The 19,793-nt window shown below is 34.7% G+C and overlaps 1 protein-coding gene and 1 long non-coding RNA gene across 3 annotated transcripts; one reads left to right on the top strand and one right to left on the bottom strand.

The window, feature by feature from the left end:
• The first annotated feature begins 1,239 nt into the window (after positions 1–1,239).
• Positions 1,240–17,893, top strand: LOC136821288 (putative methyltransferase NSUN7). 2 transcript variants are annotated; one of them, XM_067077520.1, is made up of 9 exons: positions 1,240–1,357; positions 8,554–8,933; positions 9,531–9,589; positions 13,734–14,243; positions 14,819–14,987; positions 15,949–16,068; positions 16,201–16,599; positions 17,014–17,084; positions 17,268–17,893. In XM_067077520.1, the coding sequence occupies exons 2-9, from the start codon at positions 8,579–8,581 to the stop codon at positions 17,496–17,498; spliced, it is 1,914 nt and encodes a 637-aa protein (XP_066933621.1). In that variant the 5' UTR covers positions 1,240–1,357; positions 8,554–8,578; the 3' UTR covers positions 17,499–17,893. The 2 variants fall into 2 exon arrangements, with proteins under 2 accessions (XP_066933621.1, XP_066933622.1); XM_067077521.1 differs by lacking the exon at positions 1,240–1,357 and adding an exon at positions 1,387–1,532.
• LOC136821289 (uncharacterized) lies at positions 2,960–5,129 on the bottom strand. Its single transcript, XR_010848716.1, has 3 exons — positions 4,714–5,129; positions 3,997–4,142; positions 2,960–3,832 (listed from the first exon to the last, which is right to left on the bottom strand). It is a non-coding gene; the product is annotated as an uncharacterized lncRNA (long non-coding RNA).
• Positions 17,894–19,793: the final 1,900 nt, after the last annotated feature.

The raw sequence follows: 19,793 nt of genomic DNA, 5'->3' as shown, positions 1-19,793 counted from the left end.
TCTGTTTTGTTTTTCTGGTCTGGGATTCGAATTTCAAATGTAAACATTCCATTGAAAACGTTCGAAACGATCGTTTTTGCGCGCACAATAATGTCAATCAAATTACTCGCCAAGATTTCCTTTGCTAACCGGAAAGCGGTTGGTAGATCATTAAGCAGACCTATACTACCTGTGGTTTTGTAGAGGTCTGCGATTCAGACTAGGTCCGCGTGGATTTCACACAAGACAAATGCCGGATTAAAAGTAACATTTTCCGTCAGATTTTCAAAAATGTTTCACTCGAGAACAAAGAAATCGTTAGATTCAATCCGTAATGAAAAATAAGGCGCACATTTTAAAGGCTTCTCTCTTTTTCTCTTGCCTGTGAGAAAGGTTTAAGACATTGAGTTTAAAGCCCGAAGGGCTGGCTAGAGTAGAATCTCTAATCTTTCCCAGCCAAGAGAATATGAAAAGCCACTTATTTCCTAGTCTGTACACAAGCCCAGTATCTACGGCTATTTTCAAAATTCATTGCCGTAGAGGACTACGCTACGATAATCGTGAGATACACTCTGGTACAGAGTACTTATTTCCCATCCAGAACGCGCCAGACACAATCATGATGTATGAAATTTGTCGTTCTTTTTGTCTATTATTTTTATAATGCAGGATTGTTAGATAGACCCCCTCATAAAGGTCAGTGGTTTTTGACCGCATTTGGGCCATATTGGGCTCTTCCAGAAAATGTTCGTACATGGGGGTGGAGGATATATTGTCCGGGGGTGGTGGTAATAAAAAATCTATAAAATTTGCCTTTTCCTGGGGGGGGGTAAACTTGCTTTATTTGGGGGTAATTTTGTTCTGTTCGAGGGTAATTTCGAATGTCCAGGGGATCAACTGATGCTTGAAGCCTGGATCTGTCTATTGTGTAGACTAATTTTATTGGAAATTCAGAAAAGACACGCAACCTCACCTCTTCGATTCTTTTTTTTTTTGAGTTTGAATTTTTTGTATATGGGTCTGTTTTCAACGACTAGTTTACCCGCTAGTTTACTAGTCTACACAAAAGTCCATTTTTTGAAATCTAGTGATAGATTTACTTACAACAACAATACAATTTGCAGACAAAAAGTCTCGAGTCGAGCTAGCCCGATCTGCTCGGAGATTACAGCTACTTACTCTTAGGTGCCAAATAAACGCCCCCCCCCTTCTAGCTTTCATTTTAGAAATCTGTGCTGTAATCCAAGACTCCAGGTGTACCAATTTAAAAGGATTTAGAGATCAGTGAAAGCGTAAACAAAAAATTTAAAATGGCGTCACTGATGGGTCAGAGATTGCTGTGATTTATCGATTTCATAACGATTTACCAAACAATACGGTTAGTACAGTTGATTATTTAGTTTTTGAATTCTTTAGATGCACACGTTGAAGCTTATTTTGATTTTATAGACTTTTTATTAATTGATGTGTCCTTCGAGACCCTTCGAAAGAAAGAGTGTGTTTTCAGCCTCTAACCATAGAGGTATAAAGAAAGACAGGAGATGAATTTGTCGGTAATTGGTCGTTAAAGTCTTTTGATTTCTTTTATGTAATAAATCAAAAGAAATTCTAGGCTCGCTCGATGAAATACGACTTTTTAGTAGAACTCAAGTTTGCTCTGAACATTCTTACTATCAGCATCGAAGATTTCTAGCCTTCTAATATACAAGAATAAAATAAAATTTAGCTCCACGAAATAAGTTTGCGTTCAATTTTGTCATCCATTAAATTTTGTTTTGAAAAGATATTTTCTCCAGCCAGAAAATAAAAAGTTCTGTATAAGCACACACAATTTCAGACCCAATTTGTAGACAAAAAGTCGCTGGAGAATTTTGGAGGAAAGTATTAAGCAATAGAGTTCACCTTGAAGAAAATGTTGATCGAAAAATCTTGTCATTTGATGAAGGATTGCAAAGTTTACAGGCCTTATTTTAATCCAAATATTTTCTTACACATATGTCAGAAACAATGAATCTGGTCTCATCTTATTTCCAACACTTAAATTAGCCAGTAAGATTTCACCTATCAACAAAAGAGTTCATTAAAAATGCACGATGTATGAGATTATGAGCATGCATACCTCGTAATTTTTTTAATCGTAGGGCGAGCATGGTTACAATAGCATACTTCTCCTGTTTCTTTCACGGCTATTCAGCGCAAGCTATTCCCGCGAAGCTTTAGATTTGGGCGCTTTATGTAGGCGAGAGGGCGGGAGGAGCAAGCTTACGGGCGTAAATTAACGCCCTTCATTAAACTTGCTATTTTGAAGGGGTTTTAAGCTATAAAATACAGGTTTTTCATTTTAACAGGCAAGTAGAACCTTTCTTTAGAAAAAAATAATTAATTTCATACCATTAAAACACTTTTCCTTGCTAAAACCAATCTTTGAGAGCGTGGCTTTCAAGCTTGCATGTCACCAAAAGAATGGCTCTGATTCGAAATACGAATGGAGATTGACGTCAAAGAAATATTTCATTGATTAGACTAAGGGCTGATAATTCCCTTTTTAACAGTTTGCAAGTCATTGTCATTTTTTAAAAAGGTGTATTCAGCCAAAGTAAACCACCTATTTCAGTAAATTTATGCTTCGTTTGTTCCTTCTTTTAGCGTCCAAAACATTCGAAAATCCTAGTTCCAGTCAGCAAACCGCGTAAAATTTGCGCGGGAAACAAAAAAAAAACAAGCAAACTCGTGGCCTAGTATGCTTTAGAAGCTTCTTTTCTTATACAATTGTATGTTTCTTTTAATTCTGAAAACAACCTAATTAAAAGATGGAAGAAAAAGTCTTCAAAATTCCATGCAGCTACTTAGAACTGCTAATAAAAAGGTGAAAAGAGAGGGTTTACTTACAAAATAAACAGGACATATTTGGCCAAGGTCTAATGTGTCATCATTTAAGATATATAAAAATTACTACAAAAGTACGTTGACAAGACTTGCATTAGGTTTTAATTCATCTCTTGCAAATATTTTCAGTCGGTATAGGATTCAATTGGTGTACAATAATGACTGATTACATAAGGATATATAAAATAAAAAACAATCGAAAATAATCCACAATATTAAATAACAAGAATATTTTTCTAAATATTATGCTAATTAGTGAAGCAAAGCTCATGGAAAGTTTATGGACTGGAGGGGGGGGGGGGGTCCAAAAGTTCCAAAAGCTTTCTAGGCTTTAATCAAAGAAACCTGCCTGTTAGCTGTAGAATTCTCTACTTCAGGTTCTATTCCTTTGTAGAAGTAAAAAGCTTCATTATAAAAAATGTTTGAAAAAGTTTTGGTTTACCAATATTAAGAAAAGAGTTTCAAGCTACAATTAATAAGAAAATGGGGGACTAATCCAGCTGATGCTAAGTAGAATGTAAATTAAAAGTCATCGATCAAATACTGTCAGTCCAGTCATCTTTCACACAAGCTACATACAACATTCGCACCCTGGGGGACTCTTCATTAAATGTAAATTAAATAAAGTATAGACTTTGTCTAGCTATATTGAATGATGGACTGACTAAAAAGTACAGGTTTTAATATAATTATGAAATACAATTATTCATTATATTATCAGATTATAATTGTGAGAAAAGGTAAATATTGAATACATTTCTCATCCATGATCAACATATGTAAATAACAAAGGTTAGGTGTATAAGTTAATGTTCTAAAATACCAAGAAATCTATTCATGAAAGTCATCTACCACGTCATAAAGTCAACAACAGGAATTCTATTCTGCTGTGTATGTCATTTCCCAACCCGTAATCATAACGTCTGCTTCGAAAATCAGTATTCGGTTTGCAAGCGATAAATTGTACCTGAAAAAAAAAGGGATTGAAAATTATTATAATCATATGAAAAATTGACAATTTAAAAATGAAATTGGACAAAACATTGTTTGACAATTTAAAGGTTTTGTGAAAAAGTCAGTTGAAAAGGTTACGGTACAAAATGTTCATCCATTTTTAAAAATAAAACTTACTAGATCTAAGCCATTGCACGAACATTCAACAATTATTTGTACTGACCATAAGTCAAGATGAACAATATGCATTATCAAGAAAATGGATTTCAACGCACAGCGCGATTTCGTACGAGCAATCTTGACAAACCATGCCAGTCAATTCCCTAAAATTGGAATACAATAATGATTGTGTTAAGTTAAGTCTGTTATTGAAATATCCATCAATCAGACAAGCAGACAAGAAAATTGCCGAGTGCTTGTGGTACTCTGTAGCTAATCTAGTCATTTTCACCCACAGTTACGCCCTGCTATATAAATGTCACTTTTGCAATTTACACATATCAACTAAGAGCTGAAGGTTGAATTGTTTTAACCTATAAGAGCCTATAAGAAATAGGGATGGCTGGCTCTACGTAGTAATGCTAATAGTCAGATTGTGTAAGGAAAGACTTTCTTATTGTGACACTATTATATATCGCGGGATACAAAAATTAGTTGGTAATGAAGCTTTAAATTAGCCTTTAAATTCTATATTATGATGAAGCTTGGTTCTTAAATAGGGTTTGACAACAATAATGGTAATTCATAGGCAGTAGCTAGGTCTTAAACTTCAAGAATCACCTTTGAAAACCACTCACTAACAGCAGTAGTGACATAATTCTGGCACAAAATATAGTGCATCTTCGAATAGACATAGCTTCACAGAAAAAAATGACCATGATGTAGAATTTTCACCTGCTGGTAGCATGGTCTTTCTCCTTTCCAGAACATCCAAATCCATTCTCTAAAGCTTGGGCATTAAATTTCCATCAGCTTATTCCTGAAGCATACTTTGAAGGTGTCCTCAAACTATAGTCTAAAAAATTCCACATTGCTCGAAGTAGGATGCACTTTTCTGACTTCTGATTTTTGGTTTTTAACCTCCAAAGAATTTGGTTTCCAGAGGATTCTTCTCCAAATTTCTCCGATTTTCAAAATTTTTCGTAATTCGAGGAACAAGAATGAGCAAAAAAGATAAATTTTGAGGCCGCCAGCCGCCCAAACAAAAACACGCGATTTAAGGCCCCATCTACATTGCACGATTCTCTAAGCTTCATGTGTGAATAGCCGTGCTTTATACCTCTATGCTCTAACTGTTCTGTTGATATATATATATGGTGAAGATCAGAGATCTGACCTCAAGGAGAGAAAGTGTTGAAAATACTAAATGAAATAAAGATGAAACATAAAAAGGGACTAATATTTTTATAATTATATGTTTTTTTTCCATTTTTTTGAATTTTTCTAAATATATAAATCAAACCAATCAAACATTCTGTCAAGAAATGAGAATTTTATGCGAAAAAGAACCAACAAACCAAAAGAGAAATGTCTAGACATAAAGTTTAAAAAGCCAAGCAGAAAAACAAAACAGCAATCACATAAACACAAACACCAAAAACCACTCAAAAACCTAACAAATGCAATCTGGAGTCCCCAACTTGCGACAGGCGCTGCGGCTTTAAACATGTTTTAAGGATGACGTCAAACACTCAGTCAGGGAAATCCCTCAATTGCGGTAGTAATTTCTTACTGCAATTGCAGTATAAACGTCACTTTTAAATTTTTCATGTACCGCAATTGCAGTATACTCAGGAAACAGAATTCAAGATTCAAGGAGAAAACAAATTTGCCGTCCCATGTTTTGTCAGATAGTCCCAAGTTAGAGCAGTTGACGATAACAAACATAGAAAAATAAACAAAAACAAAGAAACAAAAAAGGGGATAAACAACAGACAAAACAAACAAGTTCAAAGAGACAAGAACAAGACAAACGACAAAAGACGAGTATCAAAAAACACAAATTTTCAAAAAGTAGGCCCAGAACCCGATTCGACACCTAAAGTCCGAAATGCCGTGCAAGCTGCTTTCAGTTCATTTTTGAAATTTATTTTTCTAAACGTTTTGGCCTCTAACAGAGTACCATCATCAGTAAAAATTTTTGTTGTAATGAAAATTAGCTATCTGTAAAATGTTTAAAAAGTTTAAAAGAAATTTGAAATAAAAGAGGCTAATTACCTATCATAAAACCTAAATCAAAGGACAATAAAACTATACCAGTATATTATATTGCTAATTCTCAAGGGATTCTTTTAATCATATATACAATAAAAAATAGGCCTAGATAGTATTTGAATGTTTATCGTACGGGCATTTGACTTTTAATAAAGAATGCCTCACTGACTTTTCTTTGTATCTCTGTGTAAAATTTATTTCCTAATGTATTGAAATTCTTAATAACTTAACTTTACTGTGACCACGCTCTAAGGAATGTCTCAAAACGTGGCTGTTTTTGTCTCCTCCTCCGTGATCGTTGACCCGTTCCTGTAACCTTCTTCCAGCCTCACCAATGTAGTTTGCCGGACAATCAGGACACATGACTTTGTAAACAAGATTGTGTTTATGTTTTATTTCAGTTTTATCTTTAACACTGAAAGACGAGCTGGGCTTTATTTTACTTGAGTCCCATAAGGGATTCATTCAGAAAGAGAAAGATTTAAGAAAATTCTTATTTCAAGCGTTTCTCGATCAAGCATCTTAACTCTACATCATAATAGTAAACGTTGGAAATATTTGATACTGGTATACACTGGGCTGAAAATTATCTCTTTGTATGTGCAGTATTTCACGTTCTTTAGAAACATTGAATTTCAAGTGTTTTCAAAGAACGCATTACACTTATTTTTTTTATAAGCATAATGAAGCTCAAATTTCCAGAAAAATTAAGCATATGCTAAACATACCTTGAGGCTCAGCCAATGAAATTTTTAGAATCATAATTTCCAAAACTTCAGAAAATAACAGAAGAATGAAGAAGATACAAACAAAACTGGTGATTTGATTTTGTTTAATCTCTTATAAATAACACAACTTGGTTTCTAAAGAATGTACACTTTCTAAACTTACAATAAGCTTTTCGTTTTTGTGAATGTAAAAGATAAAATATCCTCTAAAATATTAACAAATCTTTACACAGTAAAAGTGACTCGTATGACGTCTACCATTTTTATTTTTATTAACTTTGTATTAACTTTGTATTTCAATGACCAAGCATAGGGTTAAGCATAAGTCGAGGCTCAAAATTGAGCTTAACTTAAGCATAGTGAGCTTCAGCCGAAATTTACCGTATGCTTATAAAAAAAATGAGTGTATACCCTGAATTTCTGGCTTGAAAACAATGGAATCCAAATCTCCAGCCATGAAAACGTGGGAAGAGCAATCTCCATCAAAGTCTTGATCCGTTACTTTTATCCCCACTGGCTGAAAACAAATCCTACTGGGCCTGGGTGGGTGTTGTAGTGTTAGAGATAATAGAATGAAGGAATTTGGGATTACTTATAAATTTAGATATTAATTGTCACTTTTTAAGTATAAGTTTGTCGAGAAGTTTTTAAAAAGCTCAAGGCTTAAGAAGGTATTGAAGAAAATGAAAATTTCTAAAGATTCTCATATATTAGGGATAAACTAGAAAACTTCTCATGAATCTTAAGCTTAAGCTTATTTTCATTAAGAATATTTGAAATATTTGGTGATAAACTATAATTGGGAATATTCAAAAGTTGTTAAAGTATGGGAAGTATGAGTTGAAGTAGCACAATTTATCCTCCTCTGTATGGCTATGGGCATTTCACATTTATGCAGCAGCATTGTCACTTTGGGTTTCCTTCCAGATATAAAATCTAAAAGCATTTTTTAACTTTTGCCTTTGATCTTCTGCATTAATGAATCCCTGATAGTATCTGGACTAACATGGTAACCCATTTCACTAGCTATCCAGCCTAAACATAATTGTACAGTAATGGAAAGTAGAAAAAACTTGAAGGAAAATCAACTCAATGTATTGCAATGAGTCTACAAGCAGTTTTCGAAGATAAATAAAGGTTATTTTCCATAATCAAATTTGAATTTTTAGGCTTTTATGATGCATTAAAAAACTTATACCTATAACTTAGGACATTTTGGAAGGCAAAAAAATTCTTTGTCGCCCAACTATGATAGTGACATTCAAAACCCCTGAATTGAAATTCTATTGTTCAGACCAAAACGGTGGAAAGGAAAAGTGCTTGGAAAATGCCCTGCTTGGATAACCAGAGAGTGCAAACGATTACCTCAACGCAAGGAACCTCTCTACAAGTGGGCTAAGCATGCAAATATGGGATGCAGTGACCACGCACTGACCACGAAAAGAATGTCTGAGTTTTTCTGAATTTTTATCGAATCGAATATTTTGGACGTACGTGATTTCCAATCAGCATTTATCATTCATTTTTATTTTGATCCTGCCAAACACTGAAATTCCAATATCTCCTTCATCTATAATTAATAGATGAAGAAAAGGACGGAACTTAAAAATATCTGAAAGAATAATTAAGAAAAAATATCCCCATTTACTGATATTATATCTCCATTGTGGATCGAGAAAGGATGTTTTTATATCCTTTTGTTTTATATTCATGTCAAAATCTCACAGTCAAACGTGAAGGCGGATAAGCTCCACGATTTCCATATTCTGCTTTCATTTTTCTTTTCACCCAGGTGACAAACAGACGATAGAAGGAAAATGGCTACAAAGAGTAGTAAGGCGAGAGACCCAAACATCAAACTCTTGTTAACACCTGAAGCTGAGCGAAAGAAACTGGAATCACGTAAAGGATCCTCCCGAAAAGAAAGAAGGAGGCCTTCTTTGACCGATCACAATCGAAATAAGAGAGAGGGGGAAATACTGGACGATAACAGTAAAAGACCCATCTCGCGAGAAGAAAGAGCACAGATCAAGTTTGGACATACCATTTACAATAAAGCTGCCAATCTTTTCGAATTGCTGAAAGACAACACCGTCGTCCAACCGAAAATCGAGTTTGAAAATGAATTCGAAAAACGAAGAGCCTATAGTTTAGCATTTGCTGCTAAAAGATGTAAGTGACTTTCTCCTCTTTTGAGTTTTATGAGTTTAGTTAACAGTTGATGCCCGCTTTCCAAGGTAAATCAAATTTATACCAAATACTGGAACTTATCAAATAATGAATAGTCCGCCTGTTCCGGTAAAAACGAGGTAAAAATCTAATTTAAAAATCGAGAATATAAATTTCAGTGAGACTCTTGAACGCTAACCAAAATAATAATATTGAAGGCCTCGATGAAGCCTAACTTGTTTGCAAAATATCTCCGAATTTTATCTGTTCTGAAAATCAAATTTTAATCAAATTTCTCGATTTAGAAAATCAAAAGATTTGAAAAATCTAGTTTGCGAGCTCCGTTCTTTAGGTCTTCATATTTTAACCCGCTGAAATGGAATAAGAGAGCGAAAAACCTTTGATTTTAAATCTAAAACGTGAGGTTATCATATTCCGGTATAGAATGTCGAAATGTATCGGTTGTGAGGTTTTCTCTCCAATAAATTTGAAAGTTGGCTTCCATTCATTGAGAACGGAAGTTTGTCGATTGTAGGACGTGGAATTAGTAAGACTTTCAACGTTAATATTCATTCTTTTTTTCTTGCGTTTACCTTATAGTCGAGGGCATTTTGAAAGATGTTTTGCTGGATAGTACATTTTATTCAAGTTATTTCAAGGTACGTATTTTGATACTGTTATCACTGCAGGATTTCACTTTATTTACCTTTAGGGTGTTTTCAAGCTCGTGTCCTATTTTTGCTTGGTTAGCGTCTGTGAAAATGAAAGCTCACTTAAAATATGTGAACACCCTTTTTCTGAATTCTTTTCAAAAAAAATTTTAAGCCAAAGTGGAAGAAAAGTTATTGGATTTCATTTTGGTAAAATCGCGATCTTAAAATCTTGCTTTTGGTCCAGAGTTATAACAATTTAAATTTTAAAACAGAGTTTGCTTTATGAATTATGTTACTCATTAATTGTCTCTTTCGGAAAGAACAAAGAGAAAAGACAAGGTCCAGCTTACGTTTATTCTCACATCTATGGAATAGTAACATTTTGACACATTTTGCTGATTAATCAATTAAACAGCAATTGTCTCGCTAAAAATTTCAAATCGATGTAGAGAAAAATGAAATTTTACTATACCATACTACTTTTAACGAAGTTAAAGTGTATGAGTGACTACTAGCTATCGACTCCATTCTTTTTTATAAGATTCCCGAAAGGTCAAACTTAAAAAGCGCATTTGAATTAACCTTTTGGACCTACCCCGGAGGTCCTTTAATCGTTCGTTCGTTCGTCTGTTACCAGCTTTTCTCGCGATTTTTTGCATAGAGATGCAAATCGACAGTACCCAAAAGGTGACGAAGCCCGATTTTTGTAAAAAACTTTTTTGGGCAAATTTAGGGCCGTAAAAATCAGATTTTCTTAATTGGGGAAATTCCCTTTTATCATTTTTATGGAAAATGAGCATTCCTCGCGACTGCCTTGGTATTTTACCTGATTTTTTGTAAAATTGTAAATTTTAAAATCTGATCGAGCCCGATTTTCGAAACAATAATTATTTGGGCAAATTTGTCCAAAAAGTGTCTAAAAATAGGATCATTGCATGAATGATAATGGGCAAAGTTCTTTAAAAAGTGGCTGAATCAGTTTTTTCGGATAACTTTTTTTGGCCGTAAAAATTTATTAATCTTATTTGGGGAAATTTCCCTTTGTCATTTTTAGGGAAATGAGCATTTCTCGCAACGTCGCAACTGCCTTGGTATTTTGTCTGATTTTTTGGACAATGATGTAAAATGGTAACGTTTAAGGGCTCTGACCATAGTGAATTTTTAATATTTGCCAGTGGCAAATTTTTTTCATTGCAATTCTTAAATTTTCAGATTTCAAGGATAATTGTACGTGACGTACAAAATATAAATTTCTACTTGATGTAGCCCACAAGACTTGACGAAGAAGAAAATTTTTGCGAAGAAGAGTATTTCAACTTTGAAGAACTTATTTTCGGCGAAGAAAAATTTTTCATCCCAATTTTTCATAGAAAAACAGCCATAACTTTTGATACATTATTTAGAAAATTTTTCCGAAAAATTTAAAACAGTTCAATTCTTTGCGGACAGTATAAAAAAACTTCGAAACAAAAAAGTTAATTACCCATTAAAACTTTTTATAAAAGAAGGTAATGCAACATATTACTAACGTCTTTTTAAAGTTCATAGCGTCATTTTCGCAATTAAATTCTTAATTACTCTTAGGGGATTTGATTAAAAAGCAATTTAAAAAGGCAATTCTTTGTTAAAGTGTTAAAGAAGCTAAAACATAACTTTTATGTTCAAATACTAAAGTCATATTTTCGACTATGGTCAGAGCCCTTAAAATCTGATGGAGCCCGATTTTCAAAAGAAAAATTTTAGGCAAATTTGGGTCGAATTCAGATTTGTAGAAGTTGCTTCATTCAATTTTATCTTTAATGAGAAAGAGTTATGAAAGAAAGGATCGTTTTTGTTTACTCCTTGGGGCTACTTAGCTCTAAAATATCGGAAAGCCGACGTGAAACAAGTTGCATCATGTTTTCAAGTTTACGCATCTCTATGCTATGCTGTTATCTTTTCCATTTCGTTCGAACATTTTCATTTAACACGTTTCCGACTACCTATATCAGGTAGGTCCATTCAGCACGTTGCTTGTTTTCAATATTTTTACAAAGATTTTATCAAGATTTAACGAGTTAAAGTCAATGTAAAGAAAAATCTTTTTAGTTCAATCTATTGAATTTTTAAAATGGTGTCGTTAAAAATTTTGAGTAGAAACTCTTCCGCAATATGACATATCAAAGGCCTTCAGAACATAGTACCGAAATTATTTTTCCAGAATTTAAAAGCTATGGGCGACTTCACCTTCTTTGAAGTAGGCAATGTTGAAATTTTAAATTTTAATTACTGGCTTTCAGAAATACATATTTTGATGTACAAAAATTTGTTGTTCTAAAGATATGGCCAAGGAAAGAGAATTTGTCATAAAGGGTGTCCACATACCTTAACACATCCCGTAAGCATAGTATAAGAACGCCGCGGCTGGAATGATAACATCTGAACTTCTGTTGATTGAAGTTAGATCGCCGCCAAAATTCGATCCTTCAAGTCGTCCCGACGTACTAGAAGTCGTCCCGTCGCACTAGAAGTCCGCAGGTCGCATTAGAAGTCTGCAAGTCGGAATCTTTTGGAAGTCGAAACATTCCAAAGTTTAAGTCGAGTCGTTGCTTCAGAAGTTGACTCGTCGCAAATTTCGGCAGTCGACTCATCCCAAAAAGTTGGACTCTAGGCTATTCCGAATAAAAAACTTGTTTTGTATATCAAAAATCAAAATATTGTGGAGATAATGTAATGTTCGTGTGGTGTGCAGTTTTTTTTGCACGTGCAGAGCTCACCCAGGGAAAACTTCAATGTTCAAAATAGAAGCTGGTGGAAACACACGTGTGGAAATTTACTTATTGATTAGAGCCATGTCAAAATTTTGAAAACAATTTTGAATTTTGAATTTATATTTTTATCTCCCTAATATACCTGATGGATGACATGAACACTTATGAGAACAGTTAAACGTACATGATTGGAACATGTACCAAGTTCCGACGAGTTAACTTCTGATAGGAACCACTAAAAACTTGGTATGGCTTGACTTAAAAGAAATACGACCTGTGAACTTATAGTGCGACGGGAGGACTTGAAACTTGGGATGATTCGACTACCGAAAACTGCGACGGGACGACTTCTAGTACGACGGGACGACTTGAAGGATTGAATTTTGGCGGCGATCTAACTTCATACTGTTGTTCTATCTCTGTCGTATTTGATGACATTTTTTTATCAAGAGATCAGTAATGTAGCATCTTTAATGGTAAATTTTATTGGTTTGTCGTTAATACTTACTTCTCAGTGTGTTTTAGATATTAATTATACCCTTGATAATACACTTGCATTGTAAAATCATTATCAACAATAAGAAATTTAAAATAAACAAAGTGCCTCGAATGCCTTCGCAATATTTCAGTGAAATCTTTTTAGAAATCAATGAAAAAGTACATCTAGATAATACTGTGAAAGTTTCAAGCCAGCACTTTCAAAATTTATCATTCAAACTGACAAGAAAGTTGTCATCTTGAATATAGTTCTTATAACTTCAATTTTGGCGAAAAACTATTTTTCCACAAAACATCCCTAAAATATGTCCAAATTAGTTCAAGTGTTCTATTGGGTACAGATTCAAAGATATCTAGCAATAAAAAAACTTTTTGTGAAGGAAAATAAGAGAAAAATTTCAAAAACTATCTACCAATAATAAACTGAGCATCTCGATGTTCTTATAAAGCTTGGAGACAGAGATAGAGCAGCAATTAACTGAGAAGACAATGTGGTACATATTCCAGCCGCGACATTCTTATACTATGCCGTGAGTATATTTTTCCAGATATACTGTTGGCAAGAGAGCCAGACCTATACACCCCTTCTCAAAACGTTATGAAGTGTAGCAATTACTATTTACGTTGAAAAAAAAAAGTTTATTCTTCATTTCTGAAGCATTCTTTGTCATTTTGAAGTGATATAGGGAACTCTCAAAAGTCATTATGCGTAAAATCATTTCCATTTCGAGATTTCCTAGCCAATCAAAATACGAGCACAGAAAGCTGTACTAGGTCTCTCCTGGCAACAAATTCCGTAGCTGAAGCCATCGCCATCATATATAAAAAAACAGAAGGTTTGGATTCAGCAAACGGGTTTTTGTCGCCAGATTTCTGAACTAATTTTTCAATTGGTTCTATAGTTGGAGACGTACCACCACAGCAAGGTGATGGTGATGTTGTTGGATTTCTACGATCATGGTTTTCGCTTCAGTGAATCCGTTCGCAAGAAGATCGAAATTGATTCCAAAAACCATTTGGATCATATCCATGATATCCAGAAAGCTTTCTTTCAACATAAAGTGAAATTGTGTTCCGCTTTCGCGAGGAATCGCATCAAAGCGTGCGCTCTCTCCTTGGACGCCATGTTGCCGGCTGAAGTGAAGGAACGTAACGAACATGGCTCGCGTCATTCTTTGTTCACGTGGATCAACCCTTTTGTGGCTGACGCACATTGTATCATCAATCAGCTGAAGAGCGATGGTTTCGTTTACAAAGAATCTTTAGAAGAATTGAGTGGATCGGAAGATAACGGACTTTATTTCTCTTATGAAGAAGATGGTGCAAACACTGACTTGTTGGAGTTTCCTGCATGGTGTAAAGATGAAGTGTACAACCATCAATTAGCATTGGATTCGTCTCTTGTTCCAATGGTAAGCACCTTCTTCCACACCATTTTTCATTTTTGATCCAAAATAACATGTTGTAAGAAATTCCACTGAACCTCTCTACTTTTTCGCATGATTGCTCTCCTCCTCTCGTGTAAAAGAAGTAGTTTTGAATTATGCACATGTTTACAATACTGAGGGACCATTCCATTGGACCCGTGACAACAATTTGTACTGTGGAATTTTTTATCGTTTAAAGAAAGTTTATTATATTTGGAGACCTTTGGAGTTGAGTATGCGAATAAGAGATGTCAAAATGTATCATTATCATGGCCAGATCACTGACGTTACAGGCAAAGCTGCAAGGGAAAGTGCGTAAAAATCATCAATTTCCAAAAGTCGAATTTAACAAAAAGGACTAATACTTCAGTTAGATCATTAAATTCTGATATGACCAAAATTAGTATACTACAACTCTCTCGAACATACAATGACATAAGCACATTTTAAGCTCGAAATTCTGTCTGGTCCAGTTCAGTTCTGTCTACCAATAGAAAACTCACCATATGTGTTGCTCGTAACAAATAAATGCTTCGATAATCTTTCGATATCTTCTCCAGAGTAAACCACGTTACCTGATGACAAAGGCGTGTCGGCGTGCACACGATGAAGTGTGTCGAGTGCAACAGAAATCGCATCATCACGCTGTTCTCCCGGCAACCGATGGCAAGGAGAATCATGATATGGTGAACGGTGGTTGTGATGTCGTCCTCACTCATCCTGAAACTGGTATCTTTCTTTCTCTAAAAGGCTACACGTTTTTTATAAGAACATAAGGCTTCGATGGCCAAAATTTGAAGAACAAGTTAAGGTCTCTGACCATAGTGAATTTTTAATATTTGTCACTTACAAAATATAAAGTTCTACTTGATGTAGCACACAAAACTGTGGCATGTTATACATTTTCTGTTAGGCCAATTATCCGTGAGTCTGAAAATTTAAGAATCGCAATGAAAAAATTTGATAAAGAAGAAAATGAAGACTTTCGCGAAGAAGAGTATTTCAACTTTGAAAAGCTTAGTTTCGGCGAAGAAAAAACATTTTGAAAAATTATTTGCAGTAGATGGTTTATCTTTTATCGAACTAAAATTATTTTTTCGGAATTTTTTTCTAAAAGCTTATTTGCTTCAAAATCTTGAAAATAGTGCTTTTTGACCAATTTTCCATCCCAATTTTTCATAGAAAAACAGCCATAACTTTTGATGCGTTAATTTAGAAAATTTTTCCGAAAAATCTAAAACAGTTCAATTCTTTGCGGGGCAGTTTGAAAAAACTTCGAAACAAAAAGGTTAATTACCCATTAAAACTTAAAACTTTTTATAAAAGAAAGTGATGCAACATATAATTAACGTCTCTTTAAAGTTCATAACGTCATTTTTGCAATTAAATTCTTAATTACTCTTAAGGGATTTGATTAAAAAGCAATTTATAAAAGCAATATTTGTCAAAAGTGTTAAAAACCTAAAACATAACTTTTGTGTTCAAATACTTAAATCAATTTTTCGAGTATGGTCCGAGCCCTTAAGGACATTTTAAGGCTTTATGGACTCTAAAACACCCGACTTTTTTGGAAAATGGTCAAAAAAGCTCAAAAAGTGTCTAAAAATCTACTTGATGCCATCATCGAATTCGTTAAACATCAAAAGAGCATCCAAAGAAAATAATCATCTTCTATATTTTCATTCTTCAGGATCGTTGGCGGCATACTTATGTTCCTTCCTTGGCACCAACAAACGTCTCTTTATCTTTGGTTGTCATGGTGACAAAGCGGTAGAGGTCGAGAAAAATTTGAAAAATATTGGAATATCAAGTATCCTTTCACCTAGTGTTTTCCAATACTTTTTATTGCCTTTATTTTTTGAAAATTAACTCGTAGTTATTCAAGGTCTTATCCTTTGTTCGCTTTCAGATAGATATCACGGACCTTAACAGTTCAAAATAGATTATGTTTTGTTGAGTGAAGATTTCAAGAACATCGTGGGGATCGATGACCGGCTTTCATCCGTTAAACTGATCGTTTGTAACCCACCCTGTTCCAATAGCGGTGTAGTGAACATGGTGGACTTTATCATACAGGAAGGAGCAGACACAGCCAGCAGTCTGTCTAAAGAAGCCACTCCAGTCAAGATCAGAGGTCTAGCGGAAGAACAAGCCTCTACCATCAGGATTACTTTCTCTTTCCCAAATGTCCAATCCATTGTTTACTGTTCCTTTTCAACTTTCCCTGAAGAAAATGAGAAATTGGTGCAACGCGTTTTGCAGAGTCAGCAAAATTCCAAGAATCGTTTCGAGATGTGTGTCGTCTTGGAAGATATGAGAGACATTTTCACCTCTAGCCAAGGTAAATGCTTTGTAATTGACTTAAATAATAAGATTTAAAAGCTATTTGAAGACAAAGACAAAGTTGAACTCATCATTAATTTTAAAGCTCGAGGGGTTCAAACTGGAAACTCCTGGATGGGAAAGGAAGCCACTTATTTCCCATCCAAAACGCGTGACCCGTATGGTTTTCACACAAACGCCAGATTGGAAGTAAAAGCTATCGCAAGATTTCGAAACACGCCGCTTAAAAACAAAGAAAGAGCTAGATCTAATCTGTCATTCTCAATGCGGCGCAAATCTTAAGGCTTCACTTTTACTTGCTTGATAAAGGTTACAGATTCATCTCTAACCCCTTCGGGGCTTTAAACTCAATGGAACTCATCCTCCCTTTTTACAGGAAGTGTATCAAATGTGCTTTCTTTCTTTTTGCTAGATGGGGATTTCTTGAGAGTGGAACCTTCGTACAAAATGGATGGTTTCTTTGTCACTTTGTTGAAACGAAAGGTTTGCTTTTCGATATTATTCTTTCTTAGTTATTTGAACTATTAAACCTTCTGATCAAAGAAATAACCAAGTTGATTTTTGACAGTACAGTGCTTATTGTCATTGTGATATTTGGATTTCTTTAATGTTATATGCGAATTTCTTTGAGAGTCCTGTCATTTACACACTTCACTCGTTCTGCAGATCAAGGAGGATTCAGTGAGTGAAGTGATGGAGCGAGCGGCCAAGAAAGGTTTATTAAAGAAATCGAGCGGTAAGAAAGAGAAGAGGAAGGGCGTTCCCAAAGATCAACCGCCCCACGTCGCCAATCGGTTGTCGGTTGTTGATAAGAAGAAGGCGGGGAGAAGCTCACCTAAACCACAAAAGAAACTGGAAAGACGAGACACTGATGAAGATGGTCGATTCAAGTTCTGAATCCATTCATTCTTTTCATCCATTCATTCAGCGCTATCAATACTTAATACGATTATGCAACGTTCGAGGACCACTGACAGCATTTTTCAGAAACTTTACTACCTTTTAATTTTTGGACCTACCCCGGTGGGCTGTAGGTCCTATAAATTAACCTCTGTTTGTCCGTTCGTCCGTTCGTTACCAGCTTTTCTCGGGATTGGCTCATTAGTTTTTCCTAATTTTTGGCACAAAGATGCAAAATGGTAATGCCCAAAATGTGACGGAGCCCGATTTTCGAAAAAAAATCATTTCCGGCCGAAAATGCCGGAAATATGCCGGAAAACCGGTTTTTTGGCATTTTCTCGAGATTTCATCATTAGTTTTTTCTGATTTTTTGCACAAAGATGCGTATTAGCAATGCCTAAAAACATGGATTAGTTCCGATTTTTGAGAAAATTCTATTCCGGCTGAAAATGCCGGGAAATATCCCGGAAATCGCCGTTTTTTTTGCAGATTTTCATTGGACTTTCTTTTTCCTTATATTTCGTTGTTTTTTCACACAAAAACATTATTTGTAGCAATGCCTACCATCAAGCATGGTTTAATTGTCAATAAAAGTGATTTTTGAAGCCGGAACTTTCTAAAAATCGCCGGAACAACAGCCTAATTTTCGCCGGAAAAACGTATTTCTTGAATTTCTCGAGCTGTACTTTATATTTTTCCATGAAATTTTGCACAACTGATGCAAAATGGCAATACCTAAAATATGACAGAGCCTGATTTTCAATTAAACGTACTTTTCCGGCCGAAAAATGCCGGAAATATGCCGGAAAAAACCGGTTTTTTTGGCATTTTCTCGAGATTTCATCATTAGTTTTTTCTGATTTTTTGCACAAAGATGCGTATTAACAATGTCTTAAAAAACATGGCCTAGTCCGATTTTTGAGAAAAATTCTATTCCGGCGGAAAATGCCGGAAATATCCCCGGAAATCGCCGTTTTTGCAGATTTTCATCGGACTTTTTCCTTATATTTCGTTGTTTTTTCACACAAAAACAATATTGATAGCAATGCCCACCATCAGCATGGATTTTTAATTGTCAATAAAAGTGATTTTTGAAGCCGGAACTTTCTAAAAAAAAATCGCCGCGGCGGAACAGCCTATTTTCGCCGGAAAAAAAACGGTATTTCTTGAATTTCTCGAGCTGTACTTTATATTTTTTTCATGAAAATTTTGCACACTGATTGCAAAATGACAATACCTAAAATGTGACGGAGCCCGATTTTCGAAAAATATTTTTTCCCGGCCGAAAATGCCAGAAATATGCCTAAAAACCGTGTTTTTTTACATTTTCTCGAATTTTCATCTTTAGCTTTTTCTGATTTTTTGCAGAAAGATGCGTATTTGCAATGCTCAAAACATGGCCGAGTTCGATTTTTGAGAAAAAAATTTTTCCGGTTGAAAATGCCGCAAATCGCCGTCTTTGCAGATTTTCATTATATGTTTTCCTTGTATTTCTATGTTCTTCACACAAAAACATTATTGATAACAATGCTCACCATCAAGCATGATTCAATTGTCAATAAAACTGATTTATGCGACCAGAACTTTCTATTAATTTTTCCCTACAACCCTTCCCTCTCCCCCCATCAACAATCAATGATGAATTTATTGCGTTATGCATTTTCGCTAAACGATATATTTTCTGACTGATTTTTTTCTCCTCGCATTGCTATCTAACTTTCATCATCAGGTAGGTCCATTCAGCATCTAGCTTGTTTGTTAAGAATTAACTTTTTATTAGAAGTTCATGACTATTTTTGTACTGTATTTGTAGGGGATGTTGCAGAAATTTTTTCAAATAGTTTTTCCTTGCTTGATTGTTTTTTAATTTTTAAATGTTTATAATTCTTAGAGTTTAGTAATATCAATATTTTTAATAATTTGTATATAATCTAATAACAACAACACTACATCATTACTAATGTCGAAAAAAGAAAGATTTTGAAAAGCAAAAAATGACTTCAGATGACTCTTTGTATGAAAGATTTGATGATGATGTTGATGATGAAAATGATGACTTTATATCATTGCCTTCTCTTCTCGCTTGTCGCCTGTTTGGGTCTCAGTCTCGTCGTCTTATGATTTAAGAGCTCAAAAAGTTATTTATAGATCGATCCGGTTATGTTGTTAACAAGTGTTTTGTATTGTCTCCCCTGTTTGTTTTAGAAGCTACTAAGTAATAATCAATGGATTGATCACGATGGCACGATGACCAAATCAACCTTAGTGTGACCCAGACACAAAAGGTATGTT

The sequence above is a fragment of the Clytia hemisphaerica genome, unplaced genomic scaffold (genome assembly GCF_902728285.1).
Source record: "Clytia hemisphaerica strain Z4C2 unplaced genomic scaffold, Clytia hemisphaerica genome assembly, whole genome shotgun sequence".
In the NCBI taxonomy this organism is placed as follows: domain Eukaryota; kingdom Metazoa; phylum Cnidaria; class Hydrozoa; order Leptothecata; family Clytiidae; genus Clytia; species Clytia hemisphaerica.
This window is presented reverse-complemented; position numbering and strand designations above follow the sequence as displayed.